This window comes from Sturnus vulgaris, chromosome 22 (assembly GCF_052056855.1).
Source record: "Sturnus vulgaris isolate bStuVul1 chromosome 22, bStuVul1.hap1, whole genome shotgun sequence".
NCBI lineage: Eukaryota > Metazoa > Chordata > Aves > Passeriformes > Sturnidae > Sturnus > Sturnus vulgaris.
In genome coordinates, this window is record NC_142264.1 from 10,455,920 (window position 1) to 10,479,294 (window position 23,375).

A 23,375-nucleotide genomic window follows, 5' to 3' on the forward strand; every position below is an offset into this window, starting at 1 on the left:
CTCCATTGAGGTTTCCTTCAGCCTTGTTGAGGTGTTGTTCAACTGACACTGAGGTGGTGTTTCCACATGGCATGATCCTGGCTGTGTTGTGCTTTCTGAAATGTAGGGTCTGAGACCAGAGGAGGTGGTTCTGCCTGGAAAGGCTGCCTATCATAAGGATAAATTCTGTTCTAAAATTACAGATACTGTTTTAAAGTTTCTATAAGACAATGTTTAAGAAACAAATCTGGATGATGCCGACATTCACGTGTGCATTGACATCCTTTGGCAGTGCTAATGACTCTGCTCCAGGGGCTTGGGTTGCTGATCAGCTCATGGCCCCCTGAGGAGCAGCAAGCTGAGAAATCCTGTCCTGGGGCTGATGTGTGAGTTTGCCTCCAGTCTTGTCTTCTGCATGGCAGAGCACATAAAACCCTAGCACCTGTGAGGTCACTGAAGGATAGGTGTCACTACCTGATGTGCAGTCAGTACTGTGAATTCTGTGTGGTAAGGAAAGATGTGTATTCTGGCAGAATGGAGCAAGTGGAAGTGCTGGCTGATCAAACAGCTGAATCACAGCTGCAAGAGAAAGGTCTTGCTTCTACCCTTCTCTCTCATGCCCTTGCACCCAGTCCTGTCACATAAGTCGCCTCTTTGATCCTGTTCTGGTACTTTGGAGCCTTCACTGAGTTGCTTCAATTCCCTGGCCCAGCAAGAGCAGATTCATGTTTTGACCAAGTTCATTTTCTGTGCAGGTGAAGCAGAGGGGCAGCTCTGACCTCTGCTCTCTGTGACAGGGACAGAACCCTGGGAACAGCTGGAGCTGGGCCAGGGCAGGCTCAGGCTGGAGCTCAGGGCAAGGTTCTTCCCCCAGAGGGTGCTGGGCACTGCCCAGGCTCCCCAGGGAATGGGCACGGCCCCGAGGCTGCCAGAGCTCCAGGAGCGTTTGGACAGCGCTGCCAGGGATGGACAGGCTGGGATTGTTGGGGGGTCTGGGCAGGGACAGGGGTTGGACTTGATCCTTGTGGATCCCTTCCAGCTCAGGAGATTCTGTGATTTTAATGAGAATGAATTGCTTTGCTTTTGGACAGCTCATGTCTTAAGTAGAATGTCTTGGCACCAGCCAAGAGGTGAAATACAGCCAGGTGTTCATTCAAAGTGCTTGAGGAAATGTGCACACACCAAGCCCACCTTTGGGTGGCTGTTTTAGGGGCACAGACGTGTTAGTGTTCCCTCCTTACCAGGGTACCCCACCCTGTGTGACTGTGACCAGAGGAAGCAGCTCACCCACCTTGTTATTTTTCATTTGGTCTTTGACATTGAGCCTTGCCTGTAGTAGCCTCCTGTGACTGACCTTCACATGTGGCAAACACAAATACCCAGTTACCTGCAGGTGCAGGCAGATATGTGGGTTCTGAAGGAGAGAAATGACGTGCTTGGAGTCTGTCAGCTCTGTGGCATTTCTGGTTATCACAGTGAGGGGTAGAGAGAAATTAATGCTGTGAAAACAGGCCTGAAGATGAAGGAGGTTTGCCACAGACAAGGGATTTGGACCCATGATGTGAAGCCCGAGGCAGTAGCATTCAGGTAACACCTGAAGTGTGTCTGGTCAAGACAAGATCACAGCCCCTGAAGATGACTTAATATTTGTCTGTCTTTCTGGCTCACAAGTGTTCATTCTCATATCTGCAAGGACTTGCCCCTGGCACCTTGTGGTGCTGTGTGGTGCAGGTGCTGGTCATACACTCCTGCCCCACTGTTCCCCTCCTCCCTGACCCAGCACTGAGTGGCTCTGGTGGCTGTGGAAGATCCACTGTCCCTGCTGGCCCCCTGGGAGTTGCCCATTTCACAGAGCTGTAGGCTTTGGCTCTACACATCGCTCATTTAACCTTACTTAATTTTGGCTAATCTGAGAACGGATCTCTTCATTTTCTGCTGGATGCACTTTGCACTGAGCTATACAGACATTGGGAGGGAGAAGAATTTGTCTAAATTTCTTGTTTTTCCTTGGGAAAAAAGAAATGGAGATTTATTACCAGTTTGCCCTCCCCAGGGCTCTCCCTCAGCAAAGCCCTGCTTTGGTGGCAGAGGTCTGCAGCGAGCTATTGGCGATTCAGCACAACAAAAGTTCACACAGTTCAGAACTCCAATGATTACAGAGGAGCTTTTCTTGGGATTTCTAAAATGTCCTAGACACAATTAAAAGAATTTCTCAGCAAGGAGAGTGCAAGCTGGGGACTCTCCGGCAGATGTAATCACTCAAGGAAATCTTTGTTTGGCTTGGCTGGGCCCTGCCTTCGTTCTGTGCTCTTTCATCCCACCACCAGGCTTTGTGTCAGTCTTTGCAGTGTCTGTCTGTCTTTCCCTTTCCATCTGCCCCACATTCCACTGCAGGCTGAATGGGACAGCCTTAACCTGGCTACTTCCAAGACAAACAGCAAGTCAGATGGAAAAAGGGGGGCCCTTGGCTGTCAGGAGGCTCCGTGGTCACTCACTTCCTAGAATTAAAGGCTGGGAGTTGATCTGTAAGCCAGCCAAGCCAGAGACAATGACTGGGTTCCCATTTTGTTCTTTTGATACTGTCTTAAATATGTGCAATGACTGGGAAAACAAAATTTGCATAAAGAAGAAATCCACTTTGTTATACAGATCTGTCCTACCCTGTGTCCTCCAGTGTGGGTGACACAGGTGGCAAAGCTCCGCTGTTGTTTCTTACAGGGTTTTGGGAACCAGGCCTGTTCTCAGACAACTGAGCTCTAACAATTCCTGGCTATGATGGCATAGTTTTGGTAGCCACATGGATGGGACTGGTACAGCTGGAATTCGGTGTTGGACTGCATGGTCCTTGTGAGTCACTTCCAGCTCAGGAGATTCTATGATTCTGTAAATCAACAGGAGAGATGCATTAAAGCCACTGTGACCCCAGGTCAGCTCCAGTATGTCCAGCCAGGCCCTGGTTTCATGCTATGGCTTTGCCCAGCCTCTGGACAGGGGTATTGCCTGTTCCCATGTGTGACAGGGGTGTGAGGGTGCCTTCCGCTGCTCCAGAACCCCTGGACAATGCTGCTGTGCTTTTTGGACATGAGATTTTCAGCTCTGAACCCCAGAGTGCTGCTGGGCTGTACCAGCTTGTGGTGATTAGAGAGCAGGTAGTTATTGACTGTGTGGTTTGCAGGTTGTGTCACTGATGAAGTTGGGATAAGAAGTGGGCAGGTTCCCTCTCAGGAACTGAGGGACATTTAAAATGCTTCAAAGTGCCTCAGGTTGGGTGGGAGGCCTGAGAAGTGCCTGTGAACTAGTGCTCATGGGCACAGAGCCCTTTAGAGCAGCCTGTGCTCTCTGTGCTGTGGCAGCCCCACACTCTCTGCAGCCTGCCCCCCCCCCCCCGTGGGCCCCAGGCAGGGCTTGGGGTGGGAGATATCACACACTGAGCTGGTTCTCTGCTTTCATTCAGCACTGTAACTCGGTACCACACTCTAAAGAGACTTTCCATTGGTATTCAGGGCTCATATACCAGCTCTGCACAGTTTCCTGCAGCTTCCAAGGGAAAGGACCTTTCCATGCATAATTTAATCACGTTCAGCACGGCAGCAGTGGGATTTTTTTTTCCACAGAAGGTCTATAACATCTCATTGGTGAACTCCTGTACTCTGAGAACTTGCAGTGCGCTTGCTTATCTCGCTCTCTCAGATAAACACCTCTCAGCATCCTGTTTTTCTTGTGCCATACGAACAGGAAGAGAGCAATTGTTTGAGATGTGCGTCAGTCAGAGCTGGAACCAGGCAGCCCCTTACCCTCCCCATTGCCATGGAAACCACCAAATCCTTTCAAACACATTGGTGCTGAGCTGAAGGTATCCTGGCTTTTCCACTTAGCCTCCCCAGAGCTATGAACTTCAACGTGCAGGACTGTCAAAAATAGGGTTTTTAATTTTATCTAGGCGGTGCAGCTATAAATTTTGGAAGGGAACAGCCATCATTACTTTTGTCTTAAGTAGCAGTAAGATCTTTTATTTGGCCATGGATTTGGTGCTAGGAACATTGGAAGGGCTGGGAGGCAGCTCTGTAGTCAGTGGGAGTGTGGTGTGAGGGACTGGGCAAGGTTCTGCCTGAGCCTGTAATGTCTGCAGTATGTCCTAGAGACAAGTGGCTTGAGCCAACCACCTTTGGGAAAAGATCTGGCTGTTCTGCAGTCACTTAATGGTCACCTGGAAAGCTTTGTGTGTGGAGAGAGCAGATTTAGGATTTGGTAGTGATTGGAACTGTTCCTGGCACCTCAGGGTGGGATTTTCAAAAGCTGCAGCAGATATATGGATGAAGAGCACATTGTTTGAAGGTTCTGATAATGCTGAGTGTCAGTGCTGGTCATGTGGAAGGTGTCCCTGCCCATGGCAGGGGAGTTGGAATGAGATGATCTCTAAGGGCCCTTCCAACAAACTAATCTGGGATTCTACCAGAGATGGAGTTTTCATCTACCACCCTGAGATGTAATTAGCCAGAGGAAGAAGGAGAAATTCTTTCAGCTTAGGGTTTAACCACTGTTTTATTCAGCATAAGCAAAGCTGCAATTTCCCTCTGCCTCTGGAAAGCTTGATTTAGCCTGGACACATGGGTCTCCTCCACTTTGTTTACCTGAGTAAACAAAGTGTCACCATGTCCCCAGGTGCCACATTGTCACCTTTTTTGAAACTTGCAGGGCTAGTGGCTCCTCCACTGCCCAGGACTTCTGGCTGTGTCCGGAGCTGTCCAGGCTGGCTCAGCCCATGACCACCATACACACTGACCTTGGGGAGGGAGAGGCCCTACCCCCATTCAGCATCTGTGGTGCTGCTGAAATGTGCTCAGGTGAGAAACTGGCAGAAGAAAATGTGGGAATGTCTTTTATACAAGAATCAAGCTATTGTTACTGTTCTCAAAAGAAAGTTGGATGGCTTCAAAATATGTACTACAGCTTTTTAGAATTACCAGGTGGGTTTTTTCATATAAAGCTACTTAGGATACACAGTTAAAAGGTTGTTAGGTTTAGAACTTGGGGATTTCCAGAAATGTCTGGAGGCAAAAATATAGATATCATTTTAGCTCTATGATAGTACTCTGGATCTGAAGATTCTTTCCCATCCTGCACTTGAGTCCTCTGGGACTGCTGCTGTTCCTGGCAGTCTCAGTTTCTTACATAATTAAGAAGTTTCCCCTTTTATCCTGGACAATATCAGTTTTCTTCTCCTTTGCAGGATTGATAAGTTTGAAAGAAGAAATGGTTAGTTTTCTGGAATGCTGTTTTAGGTGTTTTTAAAGTGAATTTCCATTGCTATGAAAGTGCCATTACCTCAGTGTAAGGATATTAACTGGCACCCTGGCTCTGACAGATCCTCCTGTTCCTATCCTGAGGAGGTTGGCAGGACAGTGGGATGTGAGGAAGGGCTCATTCCACAGCACTGATTGTTGTCCTCCTTCTGGGAATGTAGTGACTCGCTCCTCACCCTTTCCTCAACACTGAGCTGGTTTATGGGAACAAAACCTAATTCTCTTCATCACTAAAGAAATACATGGAGCTGGTGCCTAAAGGAAGTAAGGATAGTCTGGCTGAATTTTTGAAGGAAAAGAAAAACTGTATGATGAAGCTTTGGGTTTTGTTTAAACAGTTTTGAACACAAGAGTACAATCCCTAGTTTGGTGAGGATGGGGATCCACCGAGCTCAGGGCCTTGAGCCACCCCTCTGGCTATGCCTAGCCACGAGGGTGGAGGAAGAGGTGTAAAATGGGAAGGAAATGAGGGACTGCAGTGCTGTCCTCCCCTCCCATGAGTGTCTCCACTGTCCTGTGCCAGAGATTTTCAGCCTGGTGCTGCAGAGCCCATAACACTAAGGTTAGAGCCCATCTCACAGAGGAGGAAACCATGCAAGAGTGTCGACAATTACCTGAAAAAGGTTTATGATTGTTACATTTTTAGGCTTTTATGAAGTTGGATTTCATTAACTGCCTAGAAAGCAACCTCTTGGTGTTATTTTTAGAATTGCTGTTTCTGTACAAATCGCTGCACTTCTCCTTGTCCAGTCAGGGTGCCCTGAAATCATCCCCAAATGACCTGTCTGTCTGAGGTGATGTCACACCTTGTTCAGGTTGACGGTGTGGGACAGGCTCCTTCACTCCTGGGCACGAAGTTTCTGCTGCCCGGGCTGGGTTGTCTCAGGCACTGTGAGGATGTCCCAGAGCTGGGTGACTCCTTGGTGAGTTCTCATTTTTATTTGTTGAGTTGGCACTAGCTCTCAAGGGCACCCTCTGCTCCCATGCTAGCTGTGGTGCCCAGGTGTTGTGAGGGAGGGGATTCTGCTCCTCTGCCCTGCTCAGGTGAGACCCCACCTGCAGAGCTGCCCCAGACTTGGGCTTAGCACAGGGAGGACCTGGAGCTGCTGGAGAGATCCAGAGGAGGCCATGGAGCTGCTCCAAGGGCTGGAGCCCCTCTGCTCTGGAGCCAGGCTGGGAGAGCTGGGGGTGCTCACCGGGAGAGGAGAAGGATCCAGGGAGAGCTCAGAGCCCCTGGCAGGGCCTGAAGGGGCTCCAGGAGAGCTGGAGAGGGACTGGGGACAAGGGATGGAGGGACAGGACACAGGGAATGGCTCCCACTGCCAGAGGGCAGGGATGGATGGGATATTGGGCAGGAATTGTTCCCTGGCAGGGTGGGCAGGCCCTGGCACAGGGTGCCCAGAGCAGCTGTGGCTGCCCCTGGATCCCTGGCAGTGCCCAAGGCCAGGTTGGACATTGGGGCTTGGAGCAGCCCGGGGCAGTGGGAGGTGTCCCTGCCATGGCAGGGGTGGCACTGGATGAGTTTAAGGTTCCTTCCAGCCAAAGCAGTCTGGGATTCTGTGACGGTTTTGCTCAGGTATCTGTACACTTTGGGAGGGAGGGGAATGAGGATGTTCTCGAGGCTGATGTGGGGAGAGGGGGAGCAAAGTCCCTGTGTGGAGCACTGGTGGGGCTGTGCTGAGCCTGCCCTGCCCCACAGAGCCTGGGGAGCAGCTCTCCAGTCTCTCCACTGACACAAAGCACTAAGAAAATAAGACAGCAATGTCTTATTGCCTGTTGTGCTCAGCCAAGTGAGCCTTTTCTTTTAATGAGAGTGCAGTTTGTTTGATCTGTGCTTTTTGGGGGGAAATGATGAATTTTAGCCATTATGAAAACAAAAGGCATGGTTATTTGTAAGGATTGTTTTATAAGAAGCATATGTGTACTTTATTATTCTTGTGCTTTAAGTGTGGGGATTGTTTTCAGTTGGGAGGCTGCAGTAGAAGAATGTGAACTTCTGACTCACTTAGAAATCGAGCATGTATCAGCCAAATGCTGAGGGTTCCTATTATGTTTTCATAACTCAAATTTCTCAGAATGGAAAGGATCTCACTTGCCCTTAGTTAGAGAATGATTTTTGTTTCCATTGAGAAAGTCTGGCTTCTTTTCTAGAAAAACTTCTCTTGCTTTCAATACACTGTTCATGTCCCTTTTCCCTCTCCAGCAGGGCAGTTTCTCCATGTTCTGCCTGTGCACCTCATTCTCCACCACATTCCTAATTCTGGCTTTTCAGTAATGATGTAGTCAGCTGCACAGACCAAGGTATGGCTTCACAGAGTGATCCCAGGAAAGTGTGGGCTCAGCTAATGGCACCTGAGGAATTCTGGCTTTTGTCTAGAGGAACCAAATGAGGAACATGAGATGAGTATTGCCTGCAAAGCCAGATGGAGCCCCAGCCATTGTGTGGTTGTTTGCTTGGTGTAAGCTTATGCAAGGATATTAGAGAACAGGCATTCAGTAGGACTAATTCTGTGGTATGTGATTGCATGTTGGCACATTAACAGAGTAGATGCAAACCAGAGACTTGTGGAGGAATTGCTGGCCTATACCTTGCAAGGTGCGTCACTGAGTTAGAGGTTTCTGTTAAACCAGGTCTATCTGGAAGATGATAAAGAACCACAAAAAGATAAGCCTCTAGATACTGACCTCCTCCCTAAAGTGAAACAAAATATTTCCTGCTGAGTGAAACAACCATCTCAGCTGGATTGGAATAAAGCTTTGCCTCTGCTCTCAATACAGGCTGGGGTAATCACTCCAGGCCGACTTTTACATCTGGTCTAAAACATAAACTTGTTCTGCAGTTCCTAGGGATGCCTAGGCCAGCTTGTTAGGTGATGTGACCCCTTTGTTTCAGTACTAGTCCCAGCTGTGGGAATCTTCATCTGCTGTAGAGAGGCCGCAGGGGCCTTCGTGTCTCTCCTGGCAAGCAGGAGGTGGCTGTCATCACAGGGCTGGAGAAACAGAGCAGTCACAACTGGTTGATGAATGTGGAACCATTCATCTTACACAAGGTTTCTGGTGACTGAGAATGAGCTGATGTTCACAGTCAGGTGATTACAAGTTAGGAACTCAGAGTGTTTTTGGATATTTTCCCCTCCTGTCTGATGTAGATTGCATTAGTGCAGAAGAGGAATCCAAACGTGTGGATGAAGAGCTGGAGGAACAAGTAAGAAATGCCTTTCTTTCCCTTGGTGAACCTGGACTCCCAGACATCCCCAAAGGCTGTATCTTTAATGTTAAAATGACAGGGGAGGTGTGTGGTGTGAGGACTTCAGGACTGTGGTGGTTCCTTCCCTCCCGAGATGTGAAGGGCTTGGTGCAGCTGAGTTCAAAGCTCTGTGGATCAGAAAACAGCAGCTGAAACTGGACACTGAGCCAAGTCTGGAGTGAGCCAGACAGGCCAAATAAAGAAGGACTCTCTCTGTCTTCCTGCTTCATTTCCTTGCTGTGTGAGTTCAGCTAAATGCACAGTTAGACATTCTCAAGCACATTTGCCTTTTGTGAGAGGCGCAGTGAAGGAATGGTTTGTTGGGATGGGGAGAGAATTAGCACCATTTAGCACCATACCTTGCAGCTCTGGAAATGGTGGTAAAGCAGAGAAGTGTATTGTTTCTGAAATGAAATAGTTTTGTGACATATGGTCCTCTTGTAAATTTGGCTCTGTTGGATTCAGTGGTGGAAATGGAGCAGCCTTTCCTGGCAGCATTCCCTGTCCCTGCAAGCACTACTACCTGAGCAGTGCAGGGAACACCTTTGGCTGCTTTCAGTCTTTAGTGGGGGACTCATCACTGCAGTCAGTGGAGATTGGGATCAATCAGCAAGTGCTGACTCCTCATAATAATAAACTGAAAGGTTTATTTATGTTCCATGTGCTCATTAAAGGGAGGCACAGCATGAACACCTGGAAGGTGTCACAATATGTGGGTTTCTACTGAGGAATTTTGTACCTTTTTAATTAGATCAGCTTGTCCTCAGAGATTCAGATTTGGGCACTAGAAAATGTATCCATTCATTTTTGTTCCATCTAAGTGATATTATTTCTGTGCCTGTTCCTCTGTAAAAGTAGCACACACTTGGTGAGCTGTAGCCACTTCTGAACAAAACTGGGACAAACTAGGTTTGGATAAGAGACTTTGATTAATTCATCCGTTACACACAATTTGTTTGTCCTCAGCTGCAATTTAATTGACCCAGAGAGGGTGTGCCCCTCATGCTGCTGGAGCAGGAGCAGGATGAATGCTCTGCTCACCCAAACCTCCAGCTCATGCATTGTCTTCATTGAGGTATTGGAGTTTTAAAGCCCAAACGGACCACCTGCCCTAAGTGGGACATGGGAATACCTTGAATTTTAATTTTCCTTTCAGAAATACATCTCAAAGACATGTTGAAATAAGCAGGAGTTTTCACTGAGAACAGATTCCAGGGGTTTATTGAGGCAGAAGGCACACTAAACAATAAGTAATAGTAAAAATTTACTGTTTGTTTACTGTGTGGGTTGAATTTGTTGGATATTCCATTAAACATTTATTAAAATTCTTTTAACTTGCAGGGCAGAGGGACAAGCTGGCTGCCTAAAGAAAACATAATCATTGTAGGGCAGCAGAGAGACAGCTCTGATTTCTGCTGGCTGTGACAGGGGCAGGAGCCAGGGAACGGCTGGAGCTGGGCCAGGGCAGGCTCAGGCTGGAGCTCAGGGCAAGGTTCTTCCCCCAGAGGGTGCTGGGCACTGCCCAGGCTCCCCAGGGAATGGGCACGGCCCCGAGGCTGCCAGAGCTCCAGGAGCGTTTGGACAGCGCTGCCAGGGATGGACAGGCTGGGATTGTTGGGGGGTCTGGGCAGGGACAGGACCTGCACTGGGTGATCCTGGTGGGTCCCTCCAGCTCAGGGGATTCTGTGATTCCATAAATTGGTGATTCATAATTAACATTTTGTTCTTGACTTTTCCTGTCCATGACTTTCAGCTGTGATCATTTAGGGGCTGTGACCCTGCATTTCACTCATTTTTCCCACCTTCTTTGGGGTTGTTTTTTTTCATTCAGTATCTTTTCTTCTGCTGACTGTAATTCTTCCAGGTCACAAGGCATTTAATGGCTTTGGGCCCAAAGAGAAAGTGTCAGGAGGTTTTTCCTTGGGAAATTCCTCCTCTGGGGTTGGATGTCACCCTTTCTTCAGGCGAGAGACACAAGGAGGCTCAGTCAAATGCCTCTTGCCAGGGAGTTTAAGCTGCACTGGTGAATAATGCAGCAGAATTTTGCAAGGACACCACTGCAAACCTTACCAGCAAATCCAGTGCTTACCTCACCAGCCCCTGGGCACTGCTTTTGTTGTAATCATAGCAGAGTTTGAGTAAAGGATGCATAAAGGAAATTGAGAGAATGAACAGAAAGTAGTTTATGGCTTTCCTCAAGGGCACTTTTCTAACTCAAAAATATAAGCCTTGTGGTTTATATGGTTTTGAAATGTAACCACAGATCTTGAGAACTGGAAGACACTTGATTTACCATCTCCTGCAATTTTGGTTCAGGTTCAGGGCAGAACTCATAAATTTTCAGAATGAAAAACGTTCAAAGGAAATAGAGTAATGTAAAATATATAAAACAGGAACATGCTATTTGGAGAAGCTGTCTGTGCCAAAACTTGAGGTCTTTTGTGTCTTGTTGGCTTGGGTGTAGATGTGTCTTTTTGCGATCTCCACCAACATGCTCTAACCTTGATTTGGCGAGGCTTTTCCAGCTGTTTTAATGTGTACCCCCTTTTTTGGAGCTGTGAAGGGTCAGTGTCAGACTGAGCACTTTTCTCTTGTGCTCAGTCTAGGCACTGGGTGGGCTCAGCTGCCTGGACATGTCTCCTAATCCTTCTCAGCTGCTCACATCTGGAGCAGGGAGACCTGGTGTTCTCTGACTTTCCACACTGGGGTTTTTTACTGTTTTTCACCCTTGTTTTTATTTTGCTCATTGAATGCCCCTTCCTAATGGCTCTTCAGGATGTAGGACTCTGCAGGACTGAAGTTATCTTTACCAGTGGCGCTGGGTGGGAATGATGGGGTTTTTCTGGCCACCATGCCCCATCCTTGCCTTGTTCTCGTCCAGAGCTGAGGCCAGATGCACTCGTGGTTCAGTCCTGACCACTTGCTTTTCAGTCACTTCCCTTTATCCCTCCTTCCCTTGTACTTCTCCCTCGCTCCCTGCTGTGTGGAGCAGCCACTTGCTCTCCAGGTTTTACTTGAAGGCTTATGAAACTGCCTGTATGGTCCTGTTGTTTTTCCTTGGATGTCCTGGCATTAGTTTATTGCTGCATCTGTTGTTCCTCCTCAGATTTGGATGGGCAGGTACCTGTGTGGTATCCTGCCAGTAGTTATTGATGTTATTGATGTAGCAGTAGTTATTGATGAATTATCCATGTCAAAGTTTCTCACTTTTTAGGGGTTCCAGAGAACTGTGAGGAGGACAGTCCTCCAAAGAGGTCCTAAAGGAGACAGAGCAGATGAATTGTTCATTTCTTTCAGGAACCAAATGATGTGAACCTTCACGTTTCCATCTTCTGTCTCATCTGGAGAGTAACTGGATGCAATAGCTCCAGGTCCAGCCCAAGCTGCAGTGTCCTCCTTCTGGTGGGATGAGACAAGGGCACAAGGTGGCTTTGCTCTCCTGTTTATGTCTGGCTCTGGGAGCAACTGCTTGTGTGTTATTTTATGTTTAGCCCCTGACTGTGCTGCATCCTTAGATTCCCAGAGGCCTCACCAGGTGAAGAAGGGGACAGCCCTGTGCAGACACCGGCAGAATTCTCGGTTTCTCTTCTTGCTCAGTCCCTGCCCTCTGTCATTGTGAAGCCATTCTCCCTTGTCCTGTCCCTCCAAGCCCTTGTCCCAAGGCCCTCTCCAGCTCTCCTGGAGTCCCTCTGGGCACTGCAAGGGGCTCTCAGGTCTCACTGGAGCCTTCTCCCCTGGAGTCTGTCCACCAGGTCCATGTCTCTCCTGTGCTGAGGAGCCCAGAGTGGATGCCATGCTCCAAGGGTGCTCTGTGGAAATAACCCAGCTCTGGGTGTGTTCAGAGCCCGGCTCTGTGGCCAGGAAAGTGTCCCTGTGTACCTGTGGCTGCTCCATGCCACGCTGGCACCACTGACCTGGTTAAAACTGACTGCAGAGATGTTTTCCTCTGGTTGTATCAGCTCGGGTTTCAGTGGCAGGGAGGTAAGGTAGGAAACAGTCAGTAAGAAAAGGGTTGGGTTTGTTGATTGAGGTTTTGAAAGCTTTAACAAGTTGAATTATTGGTTGCATCTGAAGGGAAACATTGCTTTCCTAACTGCTCTCATTTCCTGTATCATTCCAGCCTGTTCCCTGCATTAATTACAGCTCAGATTTACAGTGTATTTGGTTACACACTGCGTTGCATTCTCTTTTTTTTTTCCCTGTGTGTGTATAAATTTCTTTGGGAGTCAGGCCAAGAGTAGAGTGTGCAGATATGCATACACACATGGACTGAATTTGACTGTAATTTGCTAATTTACTGAGGAGAAGGGATCTGGCTTTTCTTCTGTTTTGGTGTAAAAAGAGCCTTTTCTTTTTCCAAAGGAGGAGCAGTAGCTGCGAACAGCCAGTGTTTGGAGAGTTCAACATTTCAGAACAACCGGAGATGAGAGAAAATATTATCTTGTGAATTGTAAATGTGGCATTTTTAATTTAGCTGGTGTTTCCCAGAGGTTGTGGATAATTGGAATATTATCATGCTCTTGGCTCAACCAGTAATCAGCTTGCTACTTCAAATATTTTATGAATGTGATGCCTCAGAGTTCAGCTGGATGAGGTAGAGCCTTTCACAGCTGAAGGAGTTTTTTGTGACCTGAAATATGAAGTGTGATGGGATGCTGAGCATGAAATCTAGCATTTGGAAATGAGCTCTTTAGGAATTGTAAAACAAAGAAGGTGATTAAAAGGAAGTTTCCTTTTCAGTTTAACATTTTTCTTTTGGCTGTATGAAAACATAAGAGGAGGTGCATTAGAAGGAGTGGTTTTGGAGAGTTCATTCAGATTTTTAAATTCATTATTCACATTTAAACTGTTGATGCTGCAGATGATTTTCATTCAGAATATTTTGTGTTGTGGTTTCGTAAGTAAATGACTGTGAATTAAGTAGAATCAGATATCAAACATGTTGCTGCTTTTAAAATGAAATATTCCTAAACAATTGCTTTAGAAGTACTGGTGTGATGAATATTGTTATGATGAATAACGGTATGATGAATGACTGTATGAGGAATGATAACACACAAAAGAACAACTGAATGCAAGTTCTGCAATAACTAGGTGAAAAGTAAGAGGAAAATTCCAAATAACCTTATTTTGAAATATTTGATCCCTCTTTGGTTAACCTTGCCACTCATCACAGCAGCCTTTCATCTTCCCTCTTCCTCAGGCACCCTCTAGCCTGAGTCCCACTGCAGCCCCATTGCTGTCCAGCCTGGCAGGGCAGCACCCCTGAGCACATCCAGGTCCCTGTTCTGGCCCAAAGTCCCCCTCTCCCTCCTCCATCCCCAGCTGGCCAAGAGCTTCCACTGCAGAGCCGTGCATAAAAAACTCCTGTGCTGATCATCCCTCTTGACCTGTGCAAGGTGCTGGCTCTTCCAGGAGCCTCTGGTTTCCAGTGGGAAGGGTGGGAGTGGGCAGGGCATGGAGCAGCAGCAGGACTGGGCTGGAGCTGCAGCAGCACAGCTTTGGATGCAGGAGCCCACAGGGTGCTGAGTTAAAGCCGTGCCTGGCTGCTGGCTGTGATTTTGTTTGGATTTCAGAGTGCAGGGTTTTACACACTAATCCTGACTGGCAGTTGGAGCTTGGTGGTTTCCAGCATGAAGTAGCTGATTTCTCTGGGGTGAAACAATGCCCCAGTGTGTCTGGGCTGTCTCTACAGAACAAATAAATCTGTTTTGTTTTGTTTTTCTCCCTCCTTTTCTCTCTCTCTTCCCCCTCCTTCAGGCCAAGACCCACTCCTACTGTTGAAAACCCTTCAGCTTCTCTGGACAAAGCAAGAGCTGGGGAAGGTAAGGCTGAGCCCTGCACACAGCAGTTTTCTGGATGCAGAGCATGTCCAGGCGCAGGACGCTCGGGTCAGACCCGCCATCCTTCACGGCTGCTTTCATTCCAGCACTCAGGGGAAGAGCCTCTGCATTTGCAGCTACAAGTGAAAAGAAAAGGTAGCTTTGTGATGAGAAGCAGCTCAGGGGCTCCCAGAAAAGAGCTGGAGTTTCCAGGGCTGAGTTACAGAAAGAAAGAAAATCAAAGTTGCTTTTGTTTCGTTTTAAGAACCCTTTTTGTCCATTAAATGGAGGATCTTGGGGGGAGGGGGAAGAATATTGCTAGTAGCTGAAAAAAATGAGAGTTGAACTTGGTAGAGAAGTGCTTTTTGTCAAGTGGATATATCACAGCTTTCGTATTTACATGCCCTTTTTATTTTCCTGATTTGGTTTGGTTTTGCCTTTAAGAGTGGTGAATGCAATTTACACTGCTATCTAAAATAAGTGCTGTATTTTTATACAGCAATCTATGGGCTCTACACGGAGATTTTTCATAGGCAGTAAAATATATTTCATCTAAGTTTGGAAGCTTGAAAACTCACAAAACCAGCAGATGCATCAGCTGAGGGGTGAGTTTTCCATGTTTAACTCTGTGCTGCTCAGGCAGGTTCAGAAATGAGATGGTTCCTCTTCTAGAAGGCACAGAACCCTGCAGCTCCCACAGAACCATGTGGAGCATGTCCTGTGTGGAGTGGCCAGCGTGGCTAAGGACCTGGTGGACGGGCTCCATTGTGGATGTCTGCAGTGCTTAGTCACTGTCCTGGGCTGCTGCTCTTAGACTTTCCATTACTGGTAGTCTGTGGTTGCCAGCTGGAATAAACAACTGGAAACCCAGTGTGAGAGGTGCCTTTCCAAATGATCAGTCACTGGTGGAGACTTGAGCTCAGCAACTCTGAAGCCTTGAGCTTTCCATTAAGTTTTGTTAGAGTTGGAGGAAAAAAAAATATTATCCTTTAGGTCTGGAGGGCAGTTAATCCCACAAAACAACAGCAGGGAAGAGAAATCATCAAAATCTGTGTACTGGGTACCCTGGGATGTGTATGTGGATTGGGAAGAAAAACACTCTGGAAAAGACAAAGCCTCCCATGGACGTGTCCTTTGGCAGAGAGCACTGCAGTGATTCTGCTGGGGGCAGAAAAGCTGCAGGATCCCCACAAGCCATGGAATCCCAGACTGATTTAGGTTGGGAAAGAATTTAAAGTTCATCCAGTGCCACCCCCTGCCATGGGCAGGGACACCTCCCACTGTCCCAGGCTGCTTCAAACCCTGTCTAACCTGGCCTGGGACACTGCCAGGGATCCAGGGGCAGCCACAGCTGCTCTGGGCACCCTGTGCCAGGGCCTGCCCACCCTGCCAGGGAACAATTCCTGCCCAATATCCCATCCATCCCTGCCCTCTGGCAGTGGGAGCCATTCCCTGTGTCCTGTCCCTCCATCCCTTGTCCCCAGTCCCTCTCCAGCTCTCCTGGAGCCCCTTTAGGCACTGGCAGGGACTCTGAGGTCTCCCTGCCGCCTTCTGTTGTCCAGGTGAACACCTCCAGCTCTCCCAGCCTGGCTCCAGAGCAGAGGGGCTCCAGCCCTCAGACCAACTTAGTGACCTCCTTTAGATTCATTCCTACATCTCCACATCTTTCTTATGTTTCTCAGCCTGGAGGGTGCCCAAGGAAAGCCTTTCTGGAGCAATGGATAGGGCTATGGTGAGCCCAGCTGCTTTGGGGAGACACAGCAGGAGTGTCCCAGTGGGTTCTGACTCGTGCTCGTCACGCTGTCACCATGGGCTGATCCATGCCCAGGGCTGTGCACCCACAGAAAATGTAGACTCTGTTTTGAGGGTCTGGGCTGCTCTGCCCTCTGTGTGCAGCTCAGGTGGGTTGTGCTGCTGTTGCCACCCAAATTTCCAGCTCCAATAACTGATATAAGTTGACTTGAATCCATCTCACCCTGCCCCACTGCCAGGTAAGTGGCAGGAGCTTCTCTGCCTCTAGCTGTGTGTGCCTGTAGGTCAGTACTGTCCATGAGCTGGGGTAAATCAGCCCATTGGTCTCCAATCAGTGACCATGGGCAGGAATGTGTCTGCCAGGACATGACCCCAGTTCTGGAATGAGTATAAGAAATGGTCATTTCCTACATAGGAATGACAGTTTGGGAATAACCAGGAAGCATCAGAAGACTGCCCAGAGCTGTGGGACTAGAAACAGGGGACCAAAGCTGAATAAAGGAGTGTGTAGTTTGAGCATCCAGCAACATTTTCCTATTCCCATGATCTGTCAGGCTGTAGAAATTCCCCAAGGGCCATTCCCTGCCATGGGTATCAATTGAAATGGAAATGGCAATTACAAAAAGAGTTTGAGAGGAGTCCCCCTCTGGCAGAAGGATGAGCCAAGCAGCACAGCACTCTTTCCTCTCTGATTTAGGTGTCTCGTGCCCTTTTTGTTCTCTGCCTTTCCCCCTCAGACTACGGATGCCATGGCTGAAGGCTTCCTGGGTTTGGAAGGAGGCTTTTTCCCAGCTCATCACAGTCTCACTGGTAGGAAGGCCAGACTCAGTGCAGATGAGCACATTTTGTGCTGCTGGCAATGGTGTCAGTGCCAGGAGCTGCTCTGCCTGTGCCAGCAGGATCTGATGTCGGCAGGAGCCCATCCTGCCAGAGCCCAGGCTCAGATTCCAGCCCAAGGAGGAGCTGAGTGGGGTGGTGGAAGCTCCAAATGTGCTGAAGTGCAGCTTTGGGGGGGAAAAAGCCATTTCCAAACAGTGCAGTGGAGTTGGCGAGTTGCTTTGTTTTCCCTTGGCTGTTGTATTGGATGTTTGTGGTTGGATCAGAGCTCATCTTTGCCTTCTGCTGCATCTCCCAGCAAAACTGGAGCCCTGTGTTTAACATTGCAAACTCTTGCCACAGGGAAAATTACTTACAGGGAGAAATCTCTTATCTAAGGTCCCATCTCTGTTAGTCATCAGCTTTTTCATAATGCCTTTGATAGCCTGATGAGAAAGAAACCGTTTCTGTCATAAACCATAGGTTCTGTGGGTTTTCCAGACATGAAAGACACTCTGGAAAACAACTGTCTTCCAGTAAATATTGTCGATGAATAAAAAAAGAAAAAATTCATTGGCAGTTTTTCTGTAGATTATATTTTCTTTTCTATGTTGTTCTTCAAACTTTATAGTTTTGACTGGAAGCTCCAAATGGGGGCCTTGAAATCCAGTAAATTACAAGTACATTCCTGGCTGCAGCAGGAATGAGCATCTTTTGGATTTGCCTTTTTAGCCAGAAAATAAAGAGAGCAGCTGCTCTCAGTGATTTCTTGTTTTCTGTCTCTGCTCTCGCCCTTCTCCACGCTGGTGATGTACCATGCAGTGAGAGGTCCTGTGTGGGTACTGAGGATGCCACTTCCTCACCCTGCCAACCCTCCCAGCTCCCTGGAAACTACTTCTAATGTAAACATTATAGAGATATTGCTCAGTACTGCTAATTTATCACTTCTACCAGATGGGTAGTAAGTAGCCTATTAACATTCACAAAGTGAGGGTCCAATTCCTTCACATTTCTAAACACATCTCCCTGGGGTTTCTAAGATTTATGGCATGGAGTTTTCCCATGTTCTGATCCCCACTGTGGGGCCTTTAGGCTCATGGAGGTGTGCAAGGCGACAGGAGGTGCTCAGGGAGCTTTGGAGGATGGAGCTCAGATTTGGAGGATGACAATCTGACAGAATTTGAACTCAGATATTTCATTCACTTTGAGTGTAAAATCCAAACTATTTTGAGACTCCCAAATATTCCAATTAGGGGCACTATTGTGGCTGAAGTGGGCGTAAGATCAAATATGCAGGTTTGTGGTGTAGCCAGGAGTTCTTCTACTACTCCTTGTAGGTGTCTTAGAAGATCAGAAGATTTTGAGCCCACTTTTCTACCTTCAATATTGCCATTTTCCCAATAACACCCCTCTCTCCAGCTCACTTCTTTTCTCCCCCTCCCCCAAATCCCAAGCCCCTTTGTCTGCCCCACAGAACAACTTCTCTGTCTTTATGGGATAATTAGTGTGGACAATTGCTGCTTTTCCCATTGGGTTTGAGGTGCAGTGAGCCATGAAGGAATCTGTAATGACATGAAAAGTCACTGGAGGCGCGGATGGTGGCTGAATAGCAACAGTTACCTCTCTGAATAGATTAAATTTTAAAAAATAAAGCTTTGTGTTCAGCTGGGGGAAGGGAGGATTCACTAATCTTTTTGTACATGACAATGTGGTTTTGTATCTCGGCAGCTCAAGGAAGAAATCAGGCGGGGCTTTGCCAGACTGGAGGACCCTTTGGCAGGACTCCTGGCCATGCTGGAAAGCAGCAGTGATTGGAAGGGGAAAGGGCATTCCCTGGGGTATTGCATCACCACGGAGCTGCAGCTTTGGATAAAAACGCATCCTGCTGTCCCACAGGTTAGAAAAAGAGAAAGCCAAGAGAGCTGGGAGAGAGTAATTGATTTTAATGTTCCTCAAGTATCTCTAGTTTCACTTTATTCCAAAGTCCAGTATTTTCTCTGAAGCCTTATACAGAGTGTGACAAGATGTGAAACTCACAGTGAGATGTTGTTATCTGTGGTGTGCCTGGCCTGAAAATGAAATCATATTGGGAGCTGTGCTGCCAGAGTTGTTTCCCCTCCAAAGTTGGGATTTCCATCTCTCCAGATCAAACCACTTTGATCGAGCGGTGCTCTTGCAGCCTTTCCAGGCTGGAGGCTCTTCCACTGGAACCCACATCCCTGCTGTCAGGAGAAACCCAGTTGCAGAAATCTGCTCTGTGTGTTCTTCCAGCTCTGCAAATAGAAGCCAGTTACTGTAGGATTGCTTAATTCCTGCCATATGGTGGGAATGCAGAAAATGGGAACAGCCTGCCTTCTCAGCAGCTGAATGATTAGTTCTGTAAAGTTGGGTCATCAGATTTTATGTCCTAATGTTTACCATTCCATCTGCCCTCAGATATTCTGACCTACTGAGATTTTCTCTTTTCTGTAAGCTTTTGGCTCTGAACAGCAGGATACTTTTATATTTGTGTTACTTCCTTTCCCATTTTTCCAAATGGCTCTGGTTAGATGTTGAGCTCTGCCATCACAGGATCAGCAAAGTGCAGTGAAGTGCTACTGGCACTGAAATCCCTGTGTCACGAGTGAATGATCACATGGGAACACAAGGATTAATACCTGTGTCTGTGTATCTTTTGATAGTGCTTTCCCTACCCTTCATGCACCCAGCAGCAAGCCTGGGAATGAAAACAGAATTCTTATGTCTGATAGGTGAGATCTCCCCGGAAGGGAGTCGCTGGATTCAGAAATTTTCTGCTGGGAACTAGAGGGGAAAATTTCTGAAGAGCTCCGTTAGCAGAGGGCATTTTTCCCATTTCAGATTTTACTTTTGCACAACGCCCTATCCCTTCTCCAGAATTACCCCACGAAGATTTTATGTTCTTAAAGTGGATGCTGTGAAAAAAATGTGTATCATATTGTTCTGATTTCTGCCTGCAGACTCTGTGGGGAAATTGGAGAATCCCTTCCAGAGGAATTTGCTTGCTCTGTTTAAACAAGCTGCGTTTTCGACCACTGTTGAATCGCAGCCGTCTTTACCAAACCTGTGTTTGATTGTTTTTTGTTGTTTTTTGAAGTCTGGCACCAAGCTGAAGAAGCTGCAGGCCCGTGTGCTCGGAATGCTCTCCCAGTGCCCAGCTAATCTGCTTGACCCCCTGATTAGCATTTACCAGCTCCACACAGCGGACCGGAACTGTTTGCTTGAACATGTCAGTCATCTTTATGTCCAGGGCAATTACAAAGAGGTGGGTCATGTCTTTCAAATAAATTTACCTTGCCAGTTCTCTGTGAATGTCTGTGTTCTTTTTTTTAGATGCATTTCAATGTGAATTCCATTTCATCCCAGCAGCTGCACGCTGTGAATGCTGCAGCTTAACGTGCTCTTCCCGTGTACAGGAGCAGCCTGGGCTCAACCTCAGCTTTTCTGCTGACTGAGGACAGAATACCAGGGAATCCTCCCTCTATTCCTTTGCTGACCTTTGAAAGTAATAGGTTAATAGGCTTTAATTTGGAGAATTTAAGGGGATGATTGTGTTCTTTTTTGTTTTCTTTGTCTTAGCAAGAAAAAAAGGGATTTTAGTCCTTGGTCATAGACCTGCTGTGCTATCTCCAGCCCACCTGCAGCCAGAGGGCTTGGAAAATCTCACTGGTCCCATGTGATTGCCCCAGCCTCAGGTCTCAGAGAAGTTTTGAAGTCACTTTACCACTGAGACTCATATTCCAAGTGTGTAAAATATCCTGTATCTGTGTATCTGGGTAGTTGACACAGGCAGGAGTTCACCACACCCAGGATCTGGTGTGCTTTACCCTGTTCTATAGCACTGCAGCATCTCCAGCATGGCTGCTCCATACTGGAATTGTTCCAGGCCAGGTTGGATGGGGCTTGGAGCAACCTGGGGTAGTGGAAGGTGTCCCTGCCTGTGACAGGGGGTGAAACCGAATGGTCTTGAAGGTCCCTCCCAACCATTCTGTGATCTTTCTCTTTTAAAGGCAAAAGAGTTTGTTTTTCTCCCAGAAGCATGGTTGGTGGTGTATAACAACTTGACCTTGTTTAGCAAAAACTCAAATAGCATTCTTAAAATCCTGTTCTTCAGTAAAGCTGAATTCACAGGTGGCATCCTGGAATCCCATTCTTGTTGATTTCTTTCAATACTGAAACAAAGATATTTTGTATTTAGTTTGAAGTTCCTCGGTAGCTGCTTGAGACTTAGTCTTGTGCTCAAAAAGTTTTTGAATGTGAATATTTGACAATTACAACAGAAATGTCCTATTTGATTATATTCAAGTGGGATTTTTTAGGTTCATGGCTTCAAAGTTACTTGTTGTTTTCATTAGAAATACTGTTCTTTTTAGATCCAGCTTTGGAAAGCTCTAGATTTTTTTGAGTGGAATTGTTGTTCTGGCTTTTCTTTCACAGCAGTGCTCATTTACTGCTCATTCTCGGTGTGAAGAACAGGAAACCTCAACAGCTTCTCACTCTCAGCCATAGCTTTCTTCTAGCTTTTTTTTGTTACCAGAAGGATGAATAGAATTCTCTTCAAAAGTAACAGGAAGTCTTTTACTGCCCTTGGGATTGAACATACCTAAGTCAAAGTAACTCCAAACAGTCTGGAGGGGGGCTCTGAGCGGTACAGTGGCGCTGGGTGTCCGTCTGTCCTGCTCTTCCTCATCTTTCAACTGGGGCAGTGAAGCAGACTCAGATATAGGATTGTTGGCTCTTCAGTCTCTCCTGAAAGGACAGAAATCCATACAAATCCTGACTGTCATTCTTTATTTTCTTGCTGTATTTGCAATAAAACACCAGGCATTTTACAGTTCATTACTTAAAAGGGCTTATAAAATAGAGGGAGATGACATTTTTCATGGGCAGATAGTGATAGGACAAGGGCAACTATTTTAAGTTAAAAGAGGAGAAATTTAGATGGGATATTGGGAAGAAATCCCCTCCTGTGAGGGTGAGGAGGCCCTGGCACAGAGCAGCTGTGGCTGCCCCTGGATCCCTGGAAGTGTCCCTGGCCAGGTTGGACACTGGGGCTTGGAGCAGCCTGGGACAGTGGAAGGTGTCCTGCCCGTGGCAAGGGATGGAACTGGATGGGCTTTCAGGGCCTTTCCAACCCAAACCAGTCTGGGGTTCTGTGATTTATTCTACAGCAGGTTATTTTCTTTGTCTGTGGTGTGCAAACCATGAAGGCTCCTTTCCAACATGGAGGTTTCGGAGAACGTTCCCTTTGGAAAATGAGATCCCCGATCCCTGGGGATGGCCGTGGCAGTTGTTTGTTGCTGAAGCACCTCTGGCCCTCCCTTGTGCCTGGATTTGGGGGAGCTGGTGGGAGGCTGAGCCCGGGGCTTGGGGCAGTGCTGGCACAGGGCACAGCAGAGGGGACTGGGGACAGGTGGAGGGGATGGTTCTGCTTTAGCAGCACGGGCTGTGCTGGGGAGGCACCTGCAGGGGAGCAGCGCCAGCGGATGGCACTGTGCTCCCGGGATGCGAGGAAACAGGCAGATAGCGGGAGCTGAGGAAAAGCGGGGATGTGGAACTGGGTTTTGAGGTGTCTGGGCTGTGTGGCGTTTTATCTTTCTTTTGTGACGAAGCAGTGAGAGCTTTGAGCGGGGCAAAGGGCTCCCAGCTCTGTTCATCATAGCCCCCATGGCATGGGGAGATGGGAGGGTTCAGCATTCCCACTCAGGGAGTTCCAGTGAAGCACAGCAGCCTTGTCCCCTTCCCAGAACCCCCCCAAAGCCAGCCATGACTCTTTGCTTCCCTCAGCCTGGGCTGTGCCGGGGGTGCCAGAGCCCAGGCGTGCTGTGGGGTGTATGCGGTGTGGAAAGGGAGCACCGTGTGGGACGGGAACACCGTGTGGGACGGGAACACCGTGTGGGAAGGGAGCACCGTGAGGGAAGGGAGCACTGTGTGGGAAAGGAGCACCGTGTGGGAAGGGAGCACCGTGAGGGAAGGGAGCACCGTGAGGGAAGGGAGCACTGTGAGGGAAGGGAGCACCGTGAGGGAAGGGAGCACCGTGAGGGAAGGGTGCTGCATGCAGGAGGATGGGCTGTGGGAAGGGCCCTGCATGAATGCTGTGTGGGGAGATCTCTGCATGAATGTGCTGTGGGAAGGACAATGGCTACCAGTAGATTTGATGTGAGAAGAGCACTGAGTGGATTTGGTGTGGGGAGGGTGCTGGGTGCTGGTGGATTTGGTGTGTGTGGGAAGGGTGCTGGGTGGTTCTGGTGTGGGAAGGGCACTTGGGTGTCAGTGGAAGTGGTGCAAGAAGAACTCTGGATGGATTTGGTGTGGGAAGGGCACTGGGTGTTTCGGTGTGGGAAGGACACCCTTTTTTGTGTGGGAAGGACACTGGGTTTTGGTGTGGGAAGGGCGCTGGGTGCCCACAGGACAATGCTGAGATTCAGCAGACCGGGG

General features: G+C 48.0%; 1 protein-coding gene across 10 annotated transcripts in view; it reads left to right on the forward strand.

Moving 5' to 3' along the window:
• The window catches only part of EXD3 (exonuclease 3'-5' domain containing 3), a 248,101-nt gene that overhangs the window by 59,718 nt on the left and 165,008 nt on the right, over nucleotides 1-23,375 (forward strand). For all 10 annotated transcript variants that reach the window (XM_014880988.2, XM_088177400.1, XM_088177398.1 and 7 more), the window contains exons 4-6: nucleotides 14,290-14,354; nucleotides 18,648-18,815; nucleotides 20,035-20,202. In XM_014880988.2, the coding sequence (XP_014736474.2) occupies nucleotides 14,290-14,354; nucleotides 18,648-18,815; nucleotides 20,035-20,202 (401 nt within the window). The remainder of the gene's footprint in view (nucleotides 1-14,289; nucleotides 14,355-18,647; nucleotides 18,816-20,034; nucleotides 20,203-23,375) is intronic.